At 39.4% G+C, this 23,161-nt stretch overlaps 1 protein-coding gene across 2 annotated transcripts; it reads left to right on the forward strand.

The window, feature by feature from the left end:
• Positions 1 to 1,567: 1,567 nt before the first annotated feature.
• Positions 1,568 to 21,583, forward strand: YIPF6 (Yip1 domain family member 6; the record flags this gene model as incomplete). 2 transcript variants are annotated; one of them, XM_080719344.1, is made up of 7 exons in its annotated part: positions 1,568 to 1,663; positions 9,623 to 9,751; positions 11,137 to 11,215; positions 13,963 to 14,005; positions 16,578 to 16,703; positions 17,908 to 18,065; positions 21,465 to 21,583. In XM_080719344.1, 7 exons carry the CDS (start codon positions 1,607 to 1,609, stop codon positions 21,581 to 21,583), a joined length of 711 nt encoding a protein of 236 aa, XP_080575470.1. The 2 variants fall into 2 exon arrangements, with proteins under 2 accessions (XP_080575470.1, XP_080575469.1); XM_080719343.1 differs by lacking the exon at positions 9,623 to 9,751 and having other exon boundaries at positions 1,607 to 1,663.
• Between the last annotated feature and the right edge of the window lie 1,578 nt (positions 21,584 to 23,161).

A 23,161-nucleotide genomic window follows, 5' to 3' on the forward strand; every position in this document is an offset into this window, starting at 1 on the left:
GGGCAGGAGGATCACAACCTCTACAATTTAGGGTGACCCTGTGTCAAAACAAAAAACTGGATTAGTTTTGAGAATTTTGCAACTAAAAACATAGAATAATTCCCGTTTTAGGGATTTGTCCCTACACTGCTCCCTTCCTTCACAAGCCTCTTTCCTGTATTATTTCAATGCATCATGCCCAGCCTGTACCTTCTTGGTTAAATGAGGAAAATGAATACTGATGGTCTGAAATATTGACCAGGTAACTTGAATACTAGTTTGGCAGTTGTTTCCTTGTTTACCACCCGCCCTCTACTCTTAAGTCAGCATCAAGGCTATTTTGAAAGGAGTGGTTAAGAGGCCGGAGATGAGGTCAGGGGTAGAAGTTTGGGGTTTGCGGTTAAGGAGAGAGTTACTAATTTTGAAGGTTGGCAAGAAAATAGAAGTTAGCAATGGGTTCAGGAAAGTAGGGAGGAAATTAGGGCTCTAGATAATACGTGTGGGAAGTGGGGGAAGTAGAAGAGGGGAATGGGAGGCTGTCACTGGAGTTGAGGCAGTTGTACATGATATTCTCTTGTAATTTAAAAATGTTTCTTATCTACTGGCCTAAACCTTAATATCACTTCCATCATTTATGAAAGTACTGGAAATGTGCTTGGTCTGGAGAGTTAATGGAATAATATTCAAACAAAACAAAATGACAACCACCACCAAAAAAGCTCCATTAGTTTGGGAATTCTGTCCTGCCACCTTTCACATACTTCCTCCTTAAATTTACTACTTGGGTGGTATCCTGATTGCCTAGCCAAAATTACGAAGCAGTTCCACACACATGTCCTCCCCTGTAGACTAATAACGGCTTAAACTGGTACCGTATTCACACCTCAAAGGGCACTAGGTATCCCTCATACCGACTGCGTCATCAATGGCTGTATTGTGACCTGGTTTTAGGCAGGGGCAGTGATACGCCATGGGGAATAGGAGTTAAAAACATCTAGAAAGCCAAAGGATGAGGTAGGGAAAAAGAGGTTGGGATATGTAGGTTTGCTTTTTAAGTGAAACTTACAGTATTTACCTTCATTGAGACTAAATAGTGTCAGTATTTGTCCAAAATAGGATTAAAAGTCTGGCCGATGAAGCCCCTCCCCCGCAAGGGTGAAGGGTGGGCGCGGAGACAGAGGTTTGGGAAAGCCAAGGAGGTGGGAAGCGGCTCAGTAGCAGGCGACAGCGGAGGGCGCAGGCTAGGGAAAGGTCGCTGCCTTCATTAGGGAGCCTGAACCCAGAAGTTGCTGGGCGGCCGGGAGGGCGGCCACCGGCTTTCCTAGGAGGCGCTGTGCTGGGGAACCCGCACAAGGGAAATGGGCGCGTGAGGAGCGGTGGGGACAGAGAGGGGAGGAGCGGACTTGAGGTTGGCGTGGGACTGAAGAAGCGAGGCCGGCCGGGCCTCTCCCCGACGCCGGTGAGCAAGGAACAACCGAGCCGCCGCACTCCGAGCCAGGGCCGCCAGCTGGGCCGGTCGCCTTCGGGTGACGCGGCCTCTGCGCGACGACGCGCTGACGGGCCGCGGCCTCCACGTCTCAGGTTTCGCAAAGGCTTGTGGGAACGACCCGAGAGAAGGAGGGTCAACATGGCGGAAGCGGCGGAGTCTCCAGGTGACCGGGAGACAGCATCGCCCAGGCCCCTGGTGAGCTTGGGAACTGCGACGATAGGGACCAAGGGTGAGGCCGAGTGCCCCCTAAGGAAGTCGGGGGATGGGCCTATGCCTGAGAGCCGGAGCCCCTTCGCCCGGCAGGCGCTCTCTGTACCCAAAACTAGAGCCAGTTTCAACACTGCACCTGTTCTTTGGGCTGACTGCGTCCCCCCTGCCCTCCACGGTCCTCCCGCGTCTCCGTGCAACTCCCCTCCTCTTTCCTTTTCCATACTCGCACGGCTCGTCCTCGCCTCCTACATTGTGTTAAATCCTGAACTTTAGGTGATTTCTTAAGTATGCTTTTTCCCATTGCCCCCTGGTTTTTACTTAGACCTGTCACCAGCCCGTTTGGAGTAGCAATGTTGCTTATAACTTGTCTTTTTTATTTTTTTCCCCCGGTACTGGGGATTGAACCCAGGGGCTCTCCAGCCCTTTTTGAATTTTTGAGATAGGTTCTCGCTAAGTTATCAAGCTACCCTTGAACTTGCGATCCTCCTGCATCAGCCTCTGAGCCATAACTCCAGTCTTTACTTGCTCAGTGACCCCAGTAGGCTAGGTTTAATTCCAGCTCCTTGCCATCCTCTTTAAGATACTGCTTGCTGCTGTCTCTACAGGGGATGGATTTTCTATAATATTCAAGAACACAGACTTCTCAGTTAAACTTTCCTGGGCTCCGCTCTGCTGTTTGTGTGAATTTGGGCAAGTCATTTCATGGAGGGTGTTTTGTTTTGTTTTTCACCTGTTAAGTGAAGATTTAAGTCTCTGTTTCAGAAGGATTTTAGGAAGATCAAATGACATTAATTTATGTAAAGTGTCTAATACAATTATATGCCATGAACTGAGGCATATAATTAAGGCAACATTCATCCCTGATGTCTCTTTCCAAACAGTGTTCAGTTATATATAGTAGTTGCTCAATAAATGGTACTTTCATTTTCTCTGTTTTATTTCTTTATTTTGGTACTGGGGATGGAACCCAGGGGCATTTTATCTCTGAGTTACACTTCCAGCCTTTTTTAGTTTTTATTTTGTTTGTAACAGGGTCTTGCTAAGTTGCTGAGGGTCTTGCTGAGTTGCTAAGGTTTGCCTTGAACCTGTGATCCTATTTCTGCCTCCCAAGTACTGAGATTACAAGCATACCACCATGCCAAGCTTCATTTCCTCTCTTTTAAATTGGCAACTTAACATAGTAGAGAATTGAATTGAGAGTCAAGTGAACTTGATTCTAGTCCTGGCTCTGCTGCTTACCAGCTCTATTTGTTCATGTCTTTCTTCCTTAAGTAAATATTTATTGAGCATCCATTATGTTCCAGGTACTCTTTAAGGTGCTGTGGACATAGCAATGAAAGGATAAGTTAGGGATGGGGACATGGCTCAGAGGCAGAGCACCTGCCTAGCATCTGCAAGGCCTTGGGTTCAATCTCCAGCATTGCAAAAAAAGAAAGGAAAATGATAATTATTTGGATCAAGTTCTTATGGAATACTTGTGACCTTATGTAAAATCACTCTGAACCCTAGTGTCCTCATTTGTAAAATGGTGGTAGACATTCATCACAGGATTAATGAGAGGAGCAAATGAGTTAATATGCTCATAGTGTCCGCCGTGACATAATTACAGATGTTTTGCTGTTTTAGTTCCTATCTTTCATCCAAACTGACCATCCCTCTTCTGTAAAGCTATCCTCAATTAATTTCAGTGGTTCTTGTCACTCATTATGCAGTGTCCAATCCACTTTTGTCCAACAAATGTTTATTGAATTCCATAATGTATATTGCACTGTGCCAGTTGCTCCAGGGAATACAAAGGACCTGCTGCTCTGGTGCTTACAGTCTAATTTGTAGGGATATCACAAATATACAATACAAAACTATGGCAGTATATAAGAGAAAGTTACACTTAAAATATTAGGGAAATGTAAACAAAGATGCTATTATGTCTAGTTGGGGTGAGAAAACAAGCTATAGGGTAGAAGTTATATTTGAGAGGCCTGAAAGGATGGGTCGGATTTGAAATTCTAGGTACACATAAGAATGATCAGTGACAACACATGCTATATGCCAAGCATTGTGCTAAATATCCTCTGCATATTTTCTAAACTTCACAGTAACCTTTTCAGTTAGGTAGCTTTTAAGTACAGTTGACTTACAGATGAGGCATTAAAACCCAGAAGGTTGATTTCCTTAGGATATATATCCATTTAGAGACCAGGCCTGAAATTCGAACCTAGGTCTGACTCCAAAGCCTAGCATATTTTCGTTTAAACTCCACAGCCTCTCCTAGGCAAAGGTATAAACTTGTAAAGATGCTAATGTGTTTATAGAAAAATATGTAGATCACTTTGGCTGAAGTACAGGGAATTGTTAGGAGACAAACCTTAAAAGTTATCCTGCAGAATCAGGGAGACAGTATGGAACAGTAGTTAGGAATGTGTACTTTGAAGTCAAATTGCTTATGTTTGATCCAGACTGTTACATGAAGAAAATGGGATATTGGGAAAATTACTAAATCCCCTCCATAGCCATTTCCATCTGTAAAATAAGACTACAGCAATACTTAGTTTATTTTAATGTTAGGTGATTTTTTTTTTTTTTTTTATTTTTTGCGGGTCTGGGGATGGAACCCAGGGGCATTCGACCTCCAAGCTACATTCCTTGACCTATTTTTTATTCTTTATTTTGAAACCGGGTCTCACTGAGTTGCAGAGGGCCTCGCTAAGTAGCTGAGGCTGTCCATGAACAGTGATCCTCCGGTCTCAGCCTCCCGAATGCTGGGATTACAAGCATGCGCCACCACACCCGGCTAGTGTTAGGTGATTTAAATGAGCTAATACATAGTGGAGTATCTGCTATGTAGTGATTATATGATAAGTGTTATCTGTCCTTCCCCCTCCTCTCTTCTCCCTTCCCTTCCTCTCCCCTCCTGTCCTTCCTTCCCTTCCTTCCTTTCTTCCTTCCCTCCCTTCCTCCCTCTCTCGCTTTCCTCCCTCTCTTCCTTCCTTTCTTTCTTCCTTACTCTTATGTGTAGTGCTGGGGATGGAACCCAGGGCCTCCCACATGCTAGGCAAGCATTCTGCAGCTAAACCATACCCTCAACCCCTCCTCCTGATTTTGATTATGAAACAATGGTTTAATGAGCTACAAGGAGATAGTGAAAATGTTTGAAGAGAGAAGGGTTTAAAATCATAGATTTGATGTAGGTAGATGAGTTGCAGTGGGAAATATCTGGACTTGAGAAGACCAAAGAGGCTTTTACAAAAAGTTCAGGGAAGAAGTTATGGGAATTCGGACTGCAGCAGTGGTGAAAGTGTGAGGATTTGAGAGAGAAGGCAGAATTCTTGAGAGTATGTAGTACTGCTGAAAAGAATGTGTCCTAGAGCTGGGTGCGAAGGCACACACCTGTAATCCCAGCAGGCAAGAGGATGACAGTTACAAGGCCAGCCTGTTCAAACTTCATGACTTTGTCTTAAAAAGGGGAGGGGGCTAGCAATGTAGCTCATTGGTAAAGAGCCCGTGGACTCAATTTCTAGTACCACAAAATAAATAATGACTGAATGAGAATGCTTCTTTGATAGTGTTCTCTAAACTTTAATGTGCATGGTAGTCAGCTGGGGGATCTTGTTACTTTGCAGGTTCCGTGTTAGTTGATCTGGGGTGGGGCTGGAGATTCTGCATTTCTAACGAGCTCCCTGGTGATGCCGTTTCTGCTCTCAGTGCCACATTCCAAAAGCAAGGCTATAGACATCTGAAAGGATAGTGATGCTCTGAAAAAAAATCACATAACAAGATTAGCTGGCTAAGGGCCATATTTCAAAATAAAAAAATATAAAGGGCTAGGGATGTGTGGCTCTGTGGTAGAATACTACTGGTTTCAATCCCCAGTACCACCCAAAAAAATGATTATTCAGTTTTGGACATCTTTGGTTTGAAATATGGGTAGATCATTCAGGAGATATACAACAGGCAGTTAGACTTTCAAATCTGGATTTCAGGTTTGAGAAGAAAGGGCTGATTGTGTGAGTCAAGGGGAGGGCACTTGCCTAGCACGTGTCAGGACCTGGGGTTCATCCTCAACACCAAGAAAAAGTAAGACTAATAAGAGGTCAGAACTAGAACTGTTGATGTGTAGGAGTCATCTGTCCAAAGTTGAAAACACAGAATTTTGGGTCATGCCCATATTTAGGAGTCAAGAAGACCAACTATAACGGCTGCAGCCTGAGGTTGATGAGAAAGCGGGGTCTAAGTCATAGGGCTGGCTGAAGACCATGCCACTATCACTCCTTGGAGACAAACTTCTTAGACTGAGCTAATTCCTGCTTGATGCTTCCTCCTTGTTGACGCCCTTCTCTTTCCTGGATTTTGGTCATTAGTACAACCTACCTGTTCCCAAATGTTTTTTCCCTCTTTGAAGTATTGGGGATTGACACCTAAAGTGTCTTTTTTTGTTCCAGGATGTTACCCAGAATCCCATATTGCATTATTTGTTAGGTTTGCCTTAGTTTCCTTCCATCTGTAAGAATTCTTCAGTCTTTCCCAGTCTTTCATGACCTTTTCTAATTATTTTAAAGCAAATACAAGATATATCACTTCACCTGTAAAGACTTCAGTATGTTGTGTGTGTGTGTGTGTGTGTGTGTGTGTGTGTGTGTGTGAGAGAGAGAGAGAGAGAGAGAGAGAGACAGACAGACAGACAGACAGACTGACTGACTGACTAGGGATTGAACCCAGGGATGTTCTACCTTAAAGCTCCACCCCAGCCCTATGTTATAATTTTATTTTGAAACAGGGTCTCATTAGGTTGACGAGAGTTTCTTTAATCTGCTGAAGCTGGCCTTGAACCTGTGATCCTCCTGTCTCAGCTTTACAAGTACTGGATAATGCCCGGCTTCCAGTGGTTTTCTTAATGTTCCTGTTCTTTCATCTCTTTGAATTTGGCCTTGCATACCTGGGTCTATCTAAACTCTAGCCCTTCTCTCAACAGTAGACTGTTGTGCTTGTTACTCCCTATTTGCTAGCTTGGTGGTGGGGGCCAGGGAGATGGGATTCTCGGTCATCCAACCTCCACATTTGGCAGGCCATATTTGTATGGGTTTCTTGAGTGGAGAACTTCCTCAGTAATCTGTTTCTCTCCCAGCTGAAACAAACTCAGATGGCACAGGCCTCGGATGGTTTTCTGTTCTTCCCTCAGTAATAGAGATATTTTTCTTTTCCTTCTGCCAGGCATAAAAGTTTACCACCTGTACTCTGGAAGCAGTAGAATTCATTATCCTTCCTTGAGTAGCTTTGGGCTCTTTCTGTCAGGGAGGAAAGTCTAGGTGAATTCTGTGCTTTTCTCAGAGTAGCAGCTGTTTCTTTTCCAACATAAACAACACTGCCCTCCCACCAATTGTCCTCATGAGCACTCATTGAGTATCTGTGGAGAAGAACCTACAGGTGGGTGCGAACACCCCTTTTGTCTTCCAAGGGTTCAGTACTTTCATGCTAGCCTATACTTGACCTTTAGCCATTCATTTAAATTTTAACTGAATTCTTGGGCTGGGGTTATTGCTGAGTGACAGGGCACTTGCCTAGCATGTACAAGGCCCTGGGTTCAATCCCTAGCACTGCAAAAAAAAAGTGGCTGAATGCTTACTGATCTGTGTAGTTTGCAATGTGGCAATATTCTTATACTTTGCTACAGTTGAACCAGTGCTTGATATATTATTGTCTTGGAAACACCTGTCTTTTCTTAGACTTCACATCCAAACTACTTGGTTGCCCTACAACCTCAGCTCTTTTTATGAGTTCAAGGAAAGTTATGGTTTTGTAGTTTATCTAGCTATTTTCATTATTCTGGAAAAGGAGTGTTCTTTAAAGCTTTCTATATCCTAGTCTGAAGTCAAATTGCATTGTTATGTAGTCACTTGAAATATTTGCTTTCTGTGTGGTTGTGTATTTAATTTGAAATACAGTAGATCTGCTGGATGTGGTGGCACACGCTTGTAATCCCCATGCTTGGGAGGCTGAGACAGTAGGATCATGAAGGTTCGACGCCAACCTCAGCTGGTTTAAGAACCTTTGTTTCCAAATAAAATATAAAAAATAGGTCTGGGAGTGTAACCCGGAGGTAGAAGGCTCCTGGGTTCCATCCCCAGTACCACAAAAAAAAAAAGAAAGAAAGAAAGACAGTATATTTATTTGTTTAACTTTTCTCATTCTCAGACACTGCTTCTTTTAAATTTTAATTTTGTTTAATAATTATGTGAACAATTTAAGCAATTTCAAGTCTCACAGTACAATGTATATTCAAAGAATCCAAACTTCTATCCTTTTCTGTTCTACCACCCTGCTCCATCCTTTCCTCTTTAGGAAACCTTTAAAAATACAGCTTAGCCATGCTCACACTTGTAATCCAGTATTTGTGAAGCTGAGATAGGAAGGTCACAGGTTCAAGACCCAGTGCAGTAACTTAGCTACTGTTCTATAATACAAAATAAAATAAGGTGGGAGTATAGCTTAGAGGTAGAATGTCCGTGTTCAGTCCCCATTATCAAGTAGCATATTTTTTGCTTTTTATCTTAATTTTTTTGCACTTTCATTTTTTGTTTTTTTATTTTTTTATTATGCATTGTAGTCATACATCTTAATGGAGTACAAGATGGTAGAGGCATACATGCACACATCACTCCTTTAGCCCGTCCCCAATTCCACCCCATTCCCTTACCATTTCTTGTATTTTTTTTTTTTTTTTTGGTGGTACTGGGGTTCCTGGAAGCCCTTCTACCTTCAGGCTATACTCCCAGACCTATTTTTAAATTTTTTTTTTATTTGGAAACACGGTCTTTTAAGCCAGCGCGCCTGGCTTCGAACCTGCGTGGTCCTCCTGTCTCCGCCTCCCAAACGCGGGGAGTACAAGCGTGAGCCACCACGCCCGATGACTGAGAAGTTCTTTTTCATAAATTCTTTGAACATTGTCACTCTTCCTAAAATTTTACTATCTTGTCTTGTTAGCCACAGGTTACTGTGTTCACTGGGCCAAAAACTTAAATAAGGTTGCTTCTACTTTCTTAGCAATTTGTAGATTCCGTTTTGATCATAATATCAAAATTGGCACATGAACATTCTTTATTCACTTTGAAAATGTATCTGATATGTGGTTGCCAGGTAATTTGGTAAAAAGAATGTAGTTCAAGGTGAAATTTGCTGTTTCCCTGTTTTCCCATTTTTTTTACACTTCACTTAATGTTCTTTTATAGCCAGCAGAGGCCGCTAAAGCCTACTAAGGAGCAGTAATGTAACAAAAAGAAATGTGGCTAACATGAGATGGCTCTGTAACAGCTCTGTAGTTATTATCCCAATCTTGCTAGCTTCTGTCATGTAGCCATTTAATACTTGAGATATTAAATATTTGAAGGAAAGAAAGAGTATGGCATTTACTTTTTTTTTTTTTGGTACTGGGGATGGAACCCAGGGGCATTCTAACTTCGAGCTACACTCCCAGCCCTATTTTTTATTCTTTATTTTGAAACAGGGTCTCACTGAGTTGCAAAGGCACTCACTAAGATCTGAGGCGATCCTCCTGTCTCAGCCTCCCAAATGGTGGGATCACAAGCATGTGCCACCATGCCCGGCTGGCGTGTACTTTCAATTATTTCATTATATATCGACTCCCTTATATTAAAAGAAATGTTTAAAATTAGAGTTAACTGTGTTGCTTAATGTCTGTTGAGCTAACCTCTGTTATAACTGCTGGGCAAAACTCTACAATGAGACTCGGTCCGTACTCTTGGATATGGTGGCACACGCTTGTAATCCCCCCGCTTGGGAGGCTTGAGACAGGAGGATCATGAAGGTTCGAAGCCAACCTCAGCTGGTTTAAGAACCCTTGTTTCCAAATAAAATATAAAAAATAGGTCTGATGTCTTTGAGGAATGCTGCCATTTATTATAGGCTTAATTGTTTTCTAATTCTTCTCAGTTTGCAGGCCTTTCAGATATATCCATCTCACAAGACATCCCAATAGAAGGAGAAATCACCATTCCTATGAGATCTCGCATTCAAGAATTTGACAGCTCCACATTAAATGAATCTGTTCGGAATACTATTGTAAGTTAGACTAGTTGAGAATTTCTCTTCAGCAACATGGGATTAAATGATTAATAGCACTTTGTAATATTTTTGTTTGCTTTGCTGATTTTAAGTATATTTTATTTATTAAATTTAAGATTCTCCCCTACAGAAAAATTTTGGAGAATAGGTTGGCTAACAGTTTGGTACTAAGAATCTTGAAATGTCCAAATCTTTTTAATCTAATAATTCTGTTTCTCTAATCATATAATGAAAAATTAAAAAGAAAGATTTTAATGCAGAAAACTTCACTATACAAAATGATCACGATAGTATCCTTTCTTCATATTTATTTATTTAGTGGCACTGGGAATTGAACTCAAGGGCATTCTACCTCTGAGCTATACTCCCCAACCCTATTTTTTATTTTTTATTTTGAAACAGGGTCTCACCAAGTTGTGGAGGGCCTTATTAAGTTGCCGAGGATGGCCTTGAACCTGCTTCTCCTGTCTCAGCCTCCTAAATACTGAAATTCAAAGTGTGTACCACCACACCTGGCCTGATTACATCCTTTATAGTAGAAAAAGTTAGAAACCATTTAAATGAACAACAGATAGGATATGGGTTAAGTAAATTATGTTACATCTATGTAGTGTGGGATACCCTACAACCATTAAAAATTAAAACCTAGGTCAGAATTATTTCTACTCTATTTTGAGAAGTTATATTTGAATTACTGAACCTCAAATGTCTTGACTGGATCATTTTTCCATTGTGAATTTCTGAAATTTATTTTTTTATTTTATTTTTTATTTTTTGGTAGTACTGGGGGTGGAAACCAGGGTCTTCCTACCTCTGTGTTATACTCCGAGAACTATTTTTTATACTTTATTCAGAAACAGGGTCTCACTAAGTTGCTGAGAGCCTCGCTACGTAGCTGAGGCTGGCTTCGAACCTGTGCGATCCTCCTGTCTCAGCCTCCCAAGCGGGGGGATTACAAGCATGCACCACCATGCCTGGCTCCGAAATTTATTTTTGATTTTGCAAAATATGTGGTATCTAGGGAGTAGACTTATTTGCCCTTGGGATCTCCTCATGTATAAACTGAATGCACAGGAGCTTTTCATAATAATATTATTTAAGTTTCCTTAAATTAAATAACATATTGTTTTTTTTTACAGAGTTTTCAGAATAGAAACAGAACTATATGTGGAAAATTATTAGATGTTAGCTTATGGAATTTATAGATAAAGCATCCCTTACCTCTCTCGTTTATATACTGAAGGAGTTGGAGTAGAATTATCTCCAAAATCCAATGATGACCTCCCAGGAGATTGAAATAAAAGAAATATTAGCCAATTAAACAGGGGTGCTGCCTGACAACATTGGTCATCCCAGTACATCAAGTTGTTTATGTCTTTCAGATGCGTGATCTAAAAGCTGTTGGGAAAAAGTTCATGCATGTTTTATATCCAAGGAAAAGTAACACTCTTTTGAGAGATTGTAAGTATATGAGGGTTTTGAGGACTTGCTTCATCTCATCGTACCTTACCATTAATCACTTTGTAAAGCAAAGGCTCTGTGGTAACAAAACTGGCATTATCTTGCATTATGAAAAAATATGTAAATGGAATTTTTGGAAATTTCAGAGTTTGAAGATTTTGCATATTGTCTTCTTCATCAGTAAATATAGATCTCATTTGGAAGATGCTATAACAAATGCTATCCAAAGTATTTCTAGAAGCTGCTAACACACAGGGACTTGGTTCAGTTAAAAAACTAACAATCTCTAAAGGAAAGGCAAATGTTTAAATGTTAAATTAGCACCCAAAAAAAGGGAAATGAGCATTGCTGGCCAAGTAATTATGCTGATGGATGAAGTTAAAAGAAAATAAAACTCATTAATGGAAAAATTAAATGTTAAGTTAGACTAATAACAAATATCCCTTAATGTTACTTACATCTCATTTTTAAGAATTTTCATTTAGCATGATGATTGCTTTCTTTGCTAATGAATCCTAATAAAACAGTGTAATAAGTTATGTTCTTAAATTTTTTCCTTATAATTATTAGGTTTCTCAATTTTTCAAGTAGCCTTGATTTTCTGATTACTCTTTATCAGAAATATCAAATCAGTTATTTGCTAATAAATACAGTGATATCATACTTTGAAATACCTTCTATTTGGGGAGCATTGCAGTTATAAGTATGTAAAATAAGGGACAAGCATGTCATTACTCTGTCTAAAGACTGGATGGAGCATCAGAATCTGCACTGTGGGTTGGATCTGATACATGATTCAACATTGATTTGCTATCACTAGTATAGTGGAAAGAGCACAGGCAAATTTGGGTTTTAATAGTGATTCCATCACTAGGTATGTAATCCTGGGTAAGATAATCAACTTTTCAAGGGCTCAAGGTCCTACACCTGTTAGAGGAAGTAACATGGACCTTGCAGATGTGGATTACAGGTAATGTATATAAATCTCCTCAGATAGCATCTGGCATTTAGTAGGCCTTTCATAAATGGTAGCTCTCATTTTAGTGCTCTCAGTACACACACACACACACACACACACACACACACACACACACAATCTATTTTATATCTTTCAACAACCTTGTCAAAGTAAAAGCTATTTTTTCTGTTATTACAGTGAAGGAAAATATATCTCAGAAAATCTATGTGGCTTGTCAGGATCTCACAGGCAGGATTAGAACCCATTTTTCAAGGGCCCTTTCCACTTTACCACTGCTGCCCCAGATGTGAACATAAGTCTTTCAGCTGCTGCTGTGGCTTAGTTCAAAGCAAAAGTGGCACACACTTGAAATTTCAGTACTTGGGAGGCTAAGACAAGAGGATTGCAGGTTCAAGGACAGCCTCAGCAATATAGTATATACTGTGACATATACCATATATGAATGGAATATTATCCAGCAATTGCTAAGTGAAATAAGCCAGACACAAAAGCACATAAACAATATCACTTATGTTAAGCTAGAGAAGGCACGTCTACAGAGACAGAAAGTAGATTGGTGGTAGCCAGGGCCTTGTGAGGGTTGGGATGGGGAGTTATTGTTTCAGGCATTTCAGTTTGTGAAGGTGAGTTCTGGAAATGGATGGTGATGATGGTGGCACAGCACGGGGAATGGACTTACTGCCACTAACTATACACTTAGGAATGATTAAAATGATAAATTTTGTTTTGTATACTTAACAACAATAAGCAAACAAATACTGTTAGGGGAGCCTTATGATATAAAAAATCTTCAATGCATTAAAATCAGCATATTTATGTCATATTTGAATGTTAGAAACTTAAGAAGATTAATAGTAATTTTATTAGAATGGTAATTTCTTCTCTTTTTAAAACTCTTTGTATTGCTGTCAACATTACTTACACTATTATAAAAACAGTCTCAATATGTACTTATGCATACGTCTCAGGTAAACTTATGTACATACAAGGGTCAAGTTAGATGTGGGATGTATATTTATTGAGGACCACTGTTTGCTAGAACTGGCAAAGCCTTTTATAGTTTTCAGTAAACTTTCATATATCATTCATTAATAGTTTTACTTTGTGAAGTTACCAATATTGGGCTGGGTTTTTTTTTTTTCACCTAGAAGAATAGCAATATTGGTTCAATGTAATCATTACAAAATGGAAGTAGACCTTGTCTTCCTCTTCTTCTTCCTTTTTTTTTTTTTTTTTTTTTTTTTTTGCGTTACTAGCAATGGAACCCAGGGCCTTACCCATACTAGCCCAAGTCATTTCCTCCTCGGTTTTGTTTTTCATCTTCTTGAAGTGAAATGAAGTGAAAGGGATTGTTTTTGCCTTGTCTATCTATTATGGCCTCAGACTGGTGAAGTGCCTTGGCTCTAGCCTTTTTTCTTAGGATGTAGGATTGGACACCTAGGTCTTTTGACTGTTTGGCCATGTAACTGTACACTTGTACTTAAAGTTCACTGGTCTTTAATTATAGCATGCTGGAATGTTGGTTTAGTAGATGAGCAGAAGGGTGATTTGTGGGGTGTGAAGTAAATAAAGCCTAAACAGTACATGAAGACCCACATTCAAAACTGAGCAGGGAAAGTAGGGGAACAGCAAAGGTAATAAGGTCTGGGTAGACAAAAAGAGACTTGCTGTTTGAATTCTAAACATGGAAGAGGTAGATATTGGACTAACAATGGAAAATACTGCATGTTTGTTTCTTAGCAATCTTCTGTCTTTCCTTGCCTTGTAGGGGATTTGTGGGGCCCTTTGATCCTTTGTGTGACACTTGCATTGTAAGTACTTACATTCCCTGCTTGCTTTCTGCCTCTATAATTTTTATATCTCTTCCAAGTAACCACTCTTGGTATCCTTTTCCATATCTGGAAAAGGAGATAGTTGCCAAGCACTGTACCACTGAGTTACATCCCTAGCCTGTTTTTTTTTTCAGTACTGGGAATGGAACCCAGGGGCATTCTACCTTCAAGCTACGTCCCCAGTCCTATTTTTTTTTTTTATTTAGAAACACCGTCTCGCTGAGTTGCAAAGGGCTTTGCTAAGTAGTTGAGGCTGTCCTTGAACCACAAGCCTCCCAAATGCTGGGGTTACAAGTGTGTGCCACCACACCCAGCTCCCTAGCCTTTTTATTTATTTATTTACTTTTTAAATTTGAGACATGGTATTGCTAAGTAGCTGAGGCTGACCTTGAACTTGTGATCCTCCCACCTCAGCCTTCTGAGTTACTGGGACTTATAGGCATACACCATCATGCCTAGTTTTATTGACTTTTTTTTGGCAGTGCGGGGATTGGATTTAAGGCTTTACAAGGGGATAGACAAACATTCTACCACTGAACTGAATCCACAGGTCCTTCTACTAATTTTTGTGCTGGGGATCAAATCCAAAGGCTTGTGCATGCTAGACAAATGCTCTACCACCTGAGATACACTACTAATTTTTAAGGATTTGAACATAATGCTAATCTAGTTATAATATAATGTCATTTCTTATGCGTTTTAGGAGGAGTACTGGGGACTGAACCCCAGTGGTACTCTCCCATTGATCCATAATCCCAAGTTCTTTTAAAAATTTATTTTGAGACAGGATCTCACTAAATTGTCCAGGCTGATCTAGAACTCGTGATTCTCTAGCTTCATTCTTTTGTGTAGCTGGAATTGTAGGCATGCACCACTGCACCTAACTTATTTTTTATGCTTTTAATAACCATATCAAGGGAATCAGTTCAGTGCCTTGATGGAAGTATTTATAATTGTTTTTCAAAGTTTAACCTTAGAGGCTATGGGGTTTAACCCTGCTTATTTGAAAAGAAAAAAAAAAAAAAAAAAGAGAGTCCCAAGACTTTGAGTGACATTTCTAGTGACAGAATGAGGATGAGTATTTCCGTCTTCTGCTTTCCAGACTAGATTAATATTCTTTCCATTGTACCATGCTAAAACAGTCACTAGACTAGACAACAAGTGATGATTGCCAGCACATTTTTTGCATGTTTGTCAGGACTTGGAATGGGATATGCATAGCCACAGAAGGCTTTAAAAAACCCTATACAGAATGACAAGCAGCATAGCCTGGCAGGCCTGATTCAGTGGCTTTTCTATGGACTATGTAACACAAACAGGTTATGAACTTGCCATTATTTTTCTGGAAAAATAATAACCAAGTCCAAGTATTCTAAGTCCAGAATTAAAAACATCTTATATCTGTAAAATTCTTAGACAAAGAAAGGATATTTATTTATTTGTACTGGGGATTGAACCCAGGGGCATCTGACATCTGACCTATATCCCCACCCTTTTATTTTTTTATTTTGAACTAGGGTCTCACTAAGTTGCTACGGCTGGCCTTGAATCTGTGATCTTGTTTTTGTCTCCCAAGTACTGGGATTACAAGTATGTGCCACCACACCCAGCTAAGAAAGTATATTTAAGTGACTGTTCAACTCTTCGGTTTCAAAGTAAAGCCAATTAGTAATCTGTATGTTTTGACTTAAAAATTAGTAATTGGCCGGAAATGTAGCTTAGTGATAGAATGCTTGTCTAGCATCCTCCAGAAGACTCTGGGTTCAAGCTCCAGTTCCATGCAAGCACGTGTATACACACAAAAATAATAGAGAAAAACTAATTAGCTTTATAGACTGTTTCTTTTTTAAGTATCTACACTAAATTCTTAACCCCAAAATTACAAATTCAGATCTAATAACTAGAGAAGTAACCTAAATGCATGAGAAGTGATCTGGTAACTGTAAGGCCTTTGCTACTTTGACAGCTATAATTGATCATTGCCATGTTGAAATGCAGATTGAGTATGAAAAAGTTTTCTGGCTTTTCAAGAAAATCTAGAAATACATTGTGTGTGTGTGTGTGTGTGTGTGTGTGTGTGTGTGTGTGTGTGTGTTTCCAGGGATTGACCCCAGGCCTCGTGAATGTAAGGCAAGCACTCTAGCACTGAGTTATACTCCTAGCTCCAGAAATTCACATGTGAAATTTCAAAACTTTAAAGTCAAATTTAAAACTAAGTAGCATAGTGACCCAAAAATCTCTTGTTTGTGAGCCACATTAGGCTCTTCATTTTATATCCTCTATTTGAACAAAAAAGGTCTTAAGTAATCCATGTAAACATTCTGTCAACTTCAAATGGAGCACCCCTTATGATCTGAAGCATTTGGAGTTGGAAAAAAGGGAGCCTTGCCAGGTACTTTTGGTATTTTTCTTTTTAGCACTACCTGCATATTATAGATGTTCAGAAGAGGTATAACACAGCAATCTATTTCAAAGTTTGAGTACCCACGCCAGTAACTTTCATCTTCTAAGTAAAAGATCAGGCAGTTTTCATGCTGTTTCCATGTCTCAGAATGCTGCAAAGAAGCTCTTTGGATAGTGAAAAAGATGGAGGGCCCCAGTTTGCAGAAGTTTTTGTCATTGTCTGGTTTGGTGCAGTTACCATCACCCTCAACTCAAAACTTCTTGGAGGAAACATGTGAGTATCATTTAAGTTCATCCCTTTTTTCCCTTTTGCCAGGCAGCAGATTTTAGGTTTTAAGGAAGCTCAGATATTTAGATTTATTTTTAAAAAAATTAAAGTAAAGCCCGGTATGGTGACTTATACCTATAATCTCACCTACTCTGAGGGCCAAAGCAGGAGGATTGAGAGTTCAGGGCCAGGTTGAGCAACTTAGTGAAACCCTGTTTCAAAAATAAAAATTAAAAAAAGAAAAATTGGCTGGGCACAGTGGCACATCCTGTTTTCAAGGTATTTGGGAGACTGAGACAGGAGGATCGCAGGTTTGAGGCAAGTGTGTGTGAATTTAGTGAGACTCATTACAAAATAAATGTAGAAATGGCTGGGAGTGTAGCTCAGAAATAGAACACCTGTGGGTTCAATCCTTAGTTGCACTCACACAAAAAATTGAGGTAAATGAAGGACAAAGAAAAAGTTCTCATAACATAATTCAATTAAATGTTTTAAATTATTTGAGATCCTTTGATAAGTGTCAGATGTTCTCTCTAGCCCCTGAAATCACAGGCAGAATTTTTGTGTTAAGAGATTACATACACTGGGTGTGGTGGTATACACTTGTAATCCCAGTATTTGGGAGTCTGAGACAGGAGGATTGTGGTATGAGGACAGCCTCAGCTACTTCGTGAGGCCCTCTACAACTTAGTGAGACCCTGATTCAAAATAAAGAACAAAAATAGGCCTAGGGGGTGTATCTATCTTGGAGGTACAATTCCCCTGAGTTCTATCCCCAGTGCCACAAAAACAAGATTATGTATATGTGTGTGTATATATATATATATATATATATATATATATATATATATATTGTGGGGGACAAATTTGTTCTAGCTTTTGACAACTTCTCTAATAGGTCTGTAACTAGAAAGAAATTAGGACTACTATCTTAGAGGTTCAGTGGAAGAAGAACATCTCTAGAAGAATGAGAGTAGATTATCTGGTATTAGTAAGTTGACTCGTAGGGGCTTAAGAAAGAAGTAGGAAGAGATTAGGGACACAAAATATAAGCATGTGCTTAGTAAAGAGGAGTAACCTTATTTATAAAATTAGCATCACGGTCCATAATGTGTAGAGGCCTATGTGATACCTATGGGATATATAGTGGCCTGTGCCATGATACCAGTCAGCTGTACTCATGACCTTTGTGGATGCATGTTGTGTTTAGATCTTTCTTTCAGAGCCTCTGTGTGCTGGGTTACTGTATACTTCCCTTGACAGTGGCAATGGTGGTTTGCCGCCTGGTACTTTTGGCAGAGCCAGGACCAATTAATTTCATAGTTCGGCTTTTTGTGGTGGCTGTGATGTTCGTCTGGTCCATAGTTGGTAAGTATGTACATTTCTCTATAATAGCAGAACAGACCGAAACATGAGTATAATGTGAAAAACAGACAAGGAACAATGAAACTACAAAGTCAGATATGAGTAACATCATTTCTGCTAGTGTCCTCTGTAGAACCTTCTACTCTAAATAGGCATTGATGATGGCTGGGCTCACCTGTAATCCCAGTATTTGGAAGGCTGAGACAGGATGATCACAGGTTTGAGACAAGTGTGTAGTAATTTATTGAGACCCTGTTTCAAAATAAAAAAAAATAAGGCCGGGGGTATAACTCAGAGATTGAATGCCCCTGGATTCAATCCCCAGTACCACAAAAAAGGCATGAATGGAGATGGTGTTATCTGACTTGCATATCAGTCTTATAAAAGGAATTATATCTTCTTTTTCCTTAAATAATGGGCAGGGTGTGGAAAGTAGATCATACTAGATACAGCTCAGTCCTATTATACATGAGGCATAAATGACTTATGAAATGACTTGGACCTTTTCCTGACAAACTTAGTCATAATAGAAATGATAACACTTGGTGGATGCCATGACTCATACCTGTAATCTTAGTTTTAGAGAGGCTGAAACAGGAGGATCATAGGTTCTAAAAAGGGCTGGGGGTATAGCTCAGTGATGGAACACCCTGGTTTCAATCTGCAGTATCACAAAACATAAAAGCAATAACATAGTTTATTATAGGCCCAGCAAGGTTGTTAAGTGCCTTGTATGTGTTGCCTCATTTTACCCTCATAGCAACCCTAATAGAGAAATACTATTAGTCTTATGTTACTGATTAGGCACAGTCACAGAGAGGTTAAACACTTTACCCTAAGATACAGCACTAGTGAGTAGGGGAGTCAAGTTTCAAACAAACCCTAGCAGATTATTTACTCTTAAAAATTATGCCACCTTTTGGTGTAGTAAATATCATTGTATACATGATGGTATCCCTTATCTGAAATGCTTGGGATTAGAAACGTTTCAGTTTAGGGATTTTTTTTATTTTGGCATATTTGCATATACACATTATCTTGAGGATTAAATCCAAGTCTGAATGCAAAATTCATTTATGTTTCATATAAACTTTTATATATAACCTAAAGAAATTTTATACACTTTCTAATATGTCTGTGTTTTGGCAATGACCTGTCACATGAGGTCAGATATGAAGTTTTCCACTTGGGGTATCATGTTAGCACTCAAAAAGTTTTAGATTTTGGAGCATTTTGGATTGTTGGATTAGAGATTTTGAAAAGTACTTCTAGTGCTTTTTTGCTTCAGTAGAAATTTTTACTAAAGTTTAGGAAGGGACTATATCAATTGCAATTGATGCTATATACTTGTATACTCATTGTTTTTACTTTCCTAAATTCACTGTAAATTCAAACTTAAACTAAAAGTTTTCACTAAATTCCAATTTAACAAGATAGACTGCCTAGTATTTTTATATGTGATAACATGTCATTACTCTGGAACATGGCTGACAATTAGGAAATCATCCAAAAAAGGTCTGAGAGCCAGAATTGATGTTCCAAAAACTATACATTAAGCTTGGGTGCTTTACTCATGGAAGAGCCCCTCATTCCCTCAGAGCCTAATAATTTCCATACATATAGTTCTAACTACCTCAGTTGTTCAGTGTCTGGACAATAGCACACCACAAAATAGGTTCTTGGGATAGAGAGGCTTGAATTTGGTAAATATGTTAATCAAAAATTATATGTCAGGCAGTGTACTAGGCATGGTCCTTATAGTTCACAGTCTGCTGGAACGGCAGACACAAAAATACTTAAGGGCAGTTAGTGTTCCAGGTGTGAGATGGAAATCTGTGCAGGGCACAGAAGAGGAGAGTGAGTAGTTCTCCCTGGGATGGCAGGATACTAAGTAGTTGTTCAGGTAAGATTTCCTAGAGGGCTTATCATTGACAAGTAGAAAGATGAGCAAGCTTTTTGTGAATAGACAGCAAGATAACATTTAAAGAGCTCATTAATAAATGCAGTTAAAGCCAGGTGCGGTGGCTCACACCTGTAATCCCAGTACTTGGGAAGCTGAGACAGGAGGATTGCAGGTTCCAGGCCACCATGTAGGAACTCAGTCAGACTGTTTCAAAATAAAAAATAAAAAGGAGCCAGGCATGGTGGTGCATTGCCTGTAATCCAAGTACTTGGGAGGTTGAGACAGAAGGATCACAAGTTCAGGGCTAGTCTCAGCAACTTAGGCCCTTAGCAACTTAGTGGGAACCTTTTTCCAAATAAATTGGCCCAAAGCTGGGTGTGGTGGCTCATGCTTGTAATTCCAGCACTTGGGAGGCTGAGGCAGATGGATTGAGGTTCAAGGTCAGCTTTAGCTACTTAGTGAGTCCCTCTGCAACTTAGTGAGACCCTGTTTCAAAATCAAGAATAAACATTAGGGCTGGGGGTATACCTTGGAGGTAGAATGTTCCTGGGTTCAATCCCCAGGACCACAGCAAAAGAAAGAAAAAAAGGTCTAGAGTGTATCTCAGAGGTAGAATGCCTCTGGGTTATAACCCCAGTAAATAAATGCACACACGAACATACAAACACACACACATACACACACACCATCACCACCACCACTACCCAAACAAAAAAAAACAAAGGGCTGGAGATGTAGTTCAGAGTTAGAGTGCCCCTGGGTTCAATCCCCATTACTACTACTACTACTACTACTACTACTACTACTAGTAATAGTAATAATATACAAGTTAACTAAAATGCATTAGCAATTAGACCATTCACTACAGGAGCAAATAACCTCATTTTTCTTCATAAGACTTTCGGCACATTTCAGTAACGTTTCAAAAAAAAAAGAATTATGTTTTCCTCTTTTAGAAATATATTTTTCCAAAATGGTCAGAAATGTTTGATGTTTTACTGGTTGAAACAAGAAGACTTAGCTTTCCAAGGATCACAAACCAAGTGAGCTTTGGTTTGGTGCTAGGAATTAGACCTAGGACCTTCCCCATGCTAAGTTCATATTCTACCACTGAATGAAACCCCCAGTCCTATAATTAAATTCATAGTGTGATTCTCTGAGAGTTACAAATATAACAACATTTTTTATGGCAGTGAGGATTGAACCCAAAAGGGCATTCTACCTCCAAGCTACAACCCCACTTCTATTTTATTTTTATTTTGAAACAGAATCTTGCTAGGTTGATGAGAGTTTCACTACTTGCTGATGCTGTGCTCAAACCTGTGATCCTCCCTTTTGCCTCTCAAGTATTGGGATTATAGATGTGTGCTACCACACCCAGCTTAACTGAATTTTTAATGTTATTCGATTTCCAGATTATGCCACTCATGTTGAATTTAGTAAATGCTAGTAGTTGTGGCAGTATTACCACATTAAATATTGCTTTTTGCTTTATTTAGCTTCTACAGCTTTTCTTGCTGATAGCCAGCCTCCAAACCGCAAAGCCCTTGCTGTATATCCAGTTTTCCTATTCTACTTTGTCATCAGTTGGATGATTCTCACCTTCACTCCTCAGTAAATCAGGAAACGGAAATGGAAATTCAGTGAATTGTGAATTGAAGGCTCATCTGAAAGATGCAATTCACCGTGGAGCTTTGCCACTTGCCCTCTTTTGTCTAATTTTAGAGGTCTTAAAGGGTGCCATGGAGCATTGTTGTCACTTATGTATGGAACTGATGTTTGTAGGGCTGTCCTTTTCCTCTTAATGTCATTTTTTCTCAAATACATATGCATAATACACACAGTATAATGCCTCCTTAAGGCATGGTAGAGTTACTGTGGTCCATTTGGGTGACAACCTATAACTTGGGAAGCACATGAGTATAACCTACAATTTGGGTAGAGTTAGTAACTATTTTCAGCTTTGAGAATACCAGTTCAGGTGCAGCTCTTAAACACATTGCCTTATGACTGTTAGAATATGCCTCTCTTTCATAAGTACAGATAGTCTATATCCAGATTCTTTTATTTCTCTCATTTAAGCTTAAAAAGGCAATGACAGAGGTTAGAAGAGGAGTTCATAGATGTGGGAGGGAAAAAACCAATATTCAGATTTCCACCAAAGGAAATTCTGAACTAGTTGGTTTTAAAAGGGCAGAGGACATGTAAAGAATCAGCCTCTTTGGTTCTTTTCGATGGCCACCTTTCTGTCATGCTCATCAGCACCTCAGTTGGCAGTCCAGTTTTTAATCTTCTTCCCTAAATCTGAATATGCAGTCTAAGATGTCAGCAGTTAGTTACGTTGTAATTTCCCTTTGATTGACATTCTCAATGATCCAGTGTTGGAGCTTATGCAGGTAGAAGACCTCAGACATTTAGGTCAGGGTCACTAATGCATGTCAATTAAGATACAAGAGTTTGGACATAGTATAGATATAAGGGCCTCTTTATTATTTTGTGTGGTGTGACTAAAAGGTGAAACATAATCAGAAGTCTTCATTTTACAGAATGCACATGGAGAGATTTTGCATTTTTGTGGCTGCTTAACACAACAGATGCTTACAGTATGATAGTGGATATGGTGAATTTCTAACTGTTGCCTTTTCGTGATGGGCTTAGCACTTTTTTCAGTAGATGTGTTGGAGTTGGGGATTAGCAATTTATTTTCTGACTTTAGATTTTATTTATAAAGCTAATTAGCTCCCTTTTAGATAAGTACATTTTGCACATATGTACCTACTTGTACTCTCAGATATTTATGCACACAAATATGAAGGCTTTTCAGGGAGCAGAGCCTCTGGGACAGGCCAATTCTGAGCTGAATGGGGCTCCTTTAAGGTAATATGAGCTGTCGCCTTCTATAAATTGCACATTGAGGAACTCTAATAGACAAAGATTTAGGAGTCAGGTGGAAAACATTCACTGTAAATATGCAGCTACATATAAAGATATTAATTTCTTATTCCATGTTTTTTCTTTATCATGAAATTTATATATTTATTCATTTTGTATTTAAAGACTACCTACACATAGATATATGATTCTAAAAGCATAATTTCTTCATTCCCAGATTATCCGAGTGAACAGTACTAGGCTAAATAGGTGCTTGAAAAGATACCTAATTACAAAACATAGGGTTGGTCCCCTCTGTTCCAGG

The sequence above is a fragment of the Muscardinus avellanarius genome (assembly GCF_963383645.1).
Source record: "Muscardinus avellanarius genome assembly, chromosome: X".
In the NCBI taxonomy this organism is placed as follows: Eukaryota; Metazoa; Chordata; class Mammalia; order Rodentia; family Gliridae; genus Muscardinus; species Muscardinus avellanarius.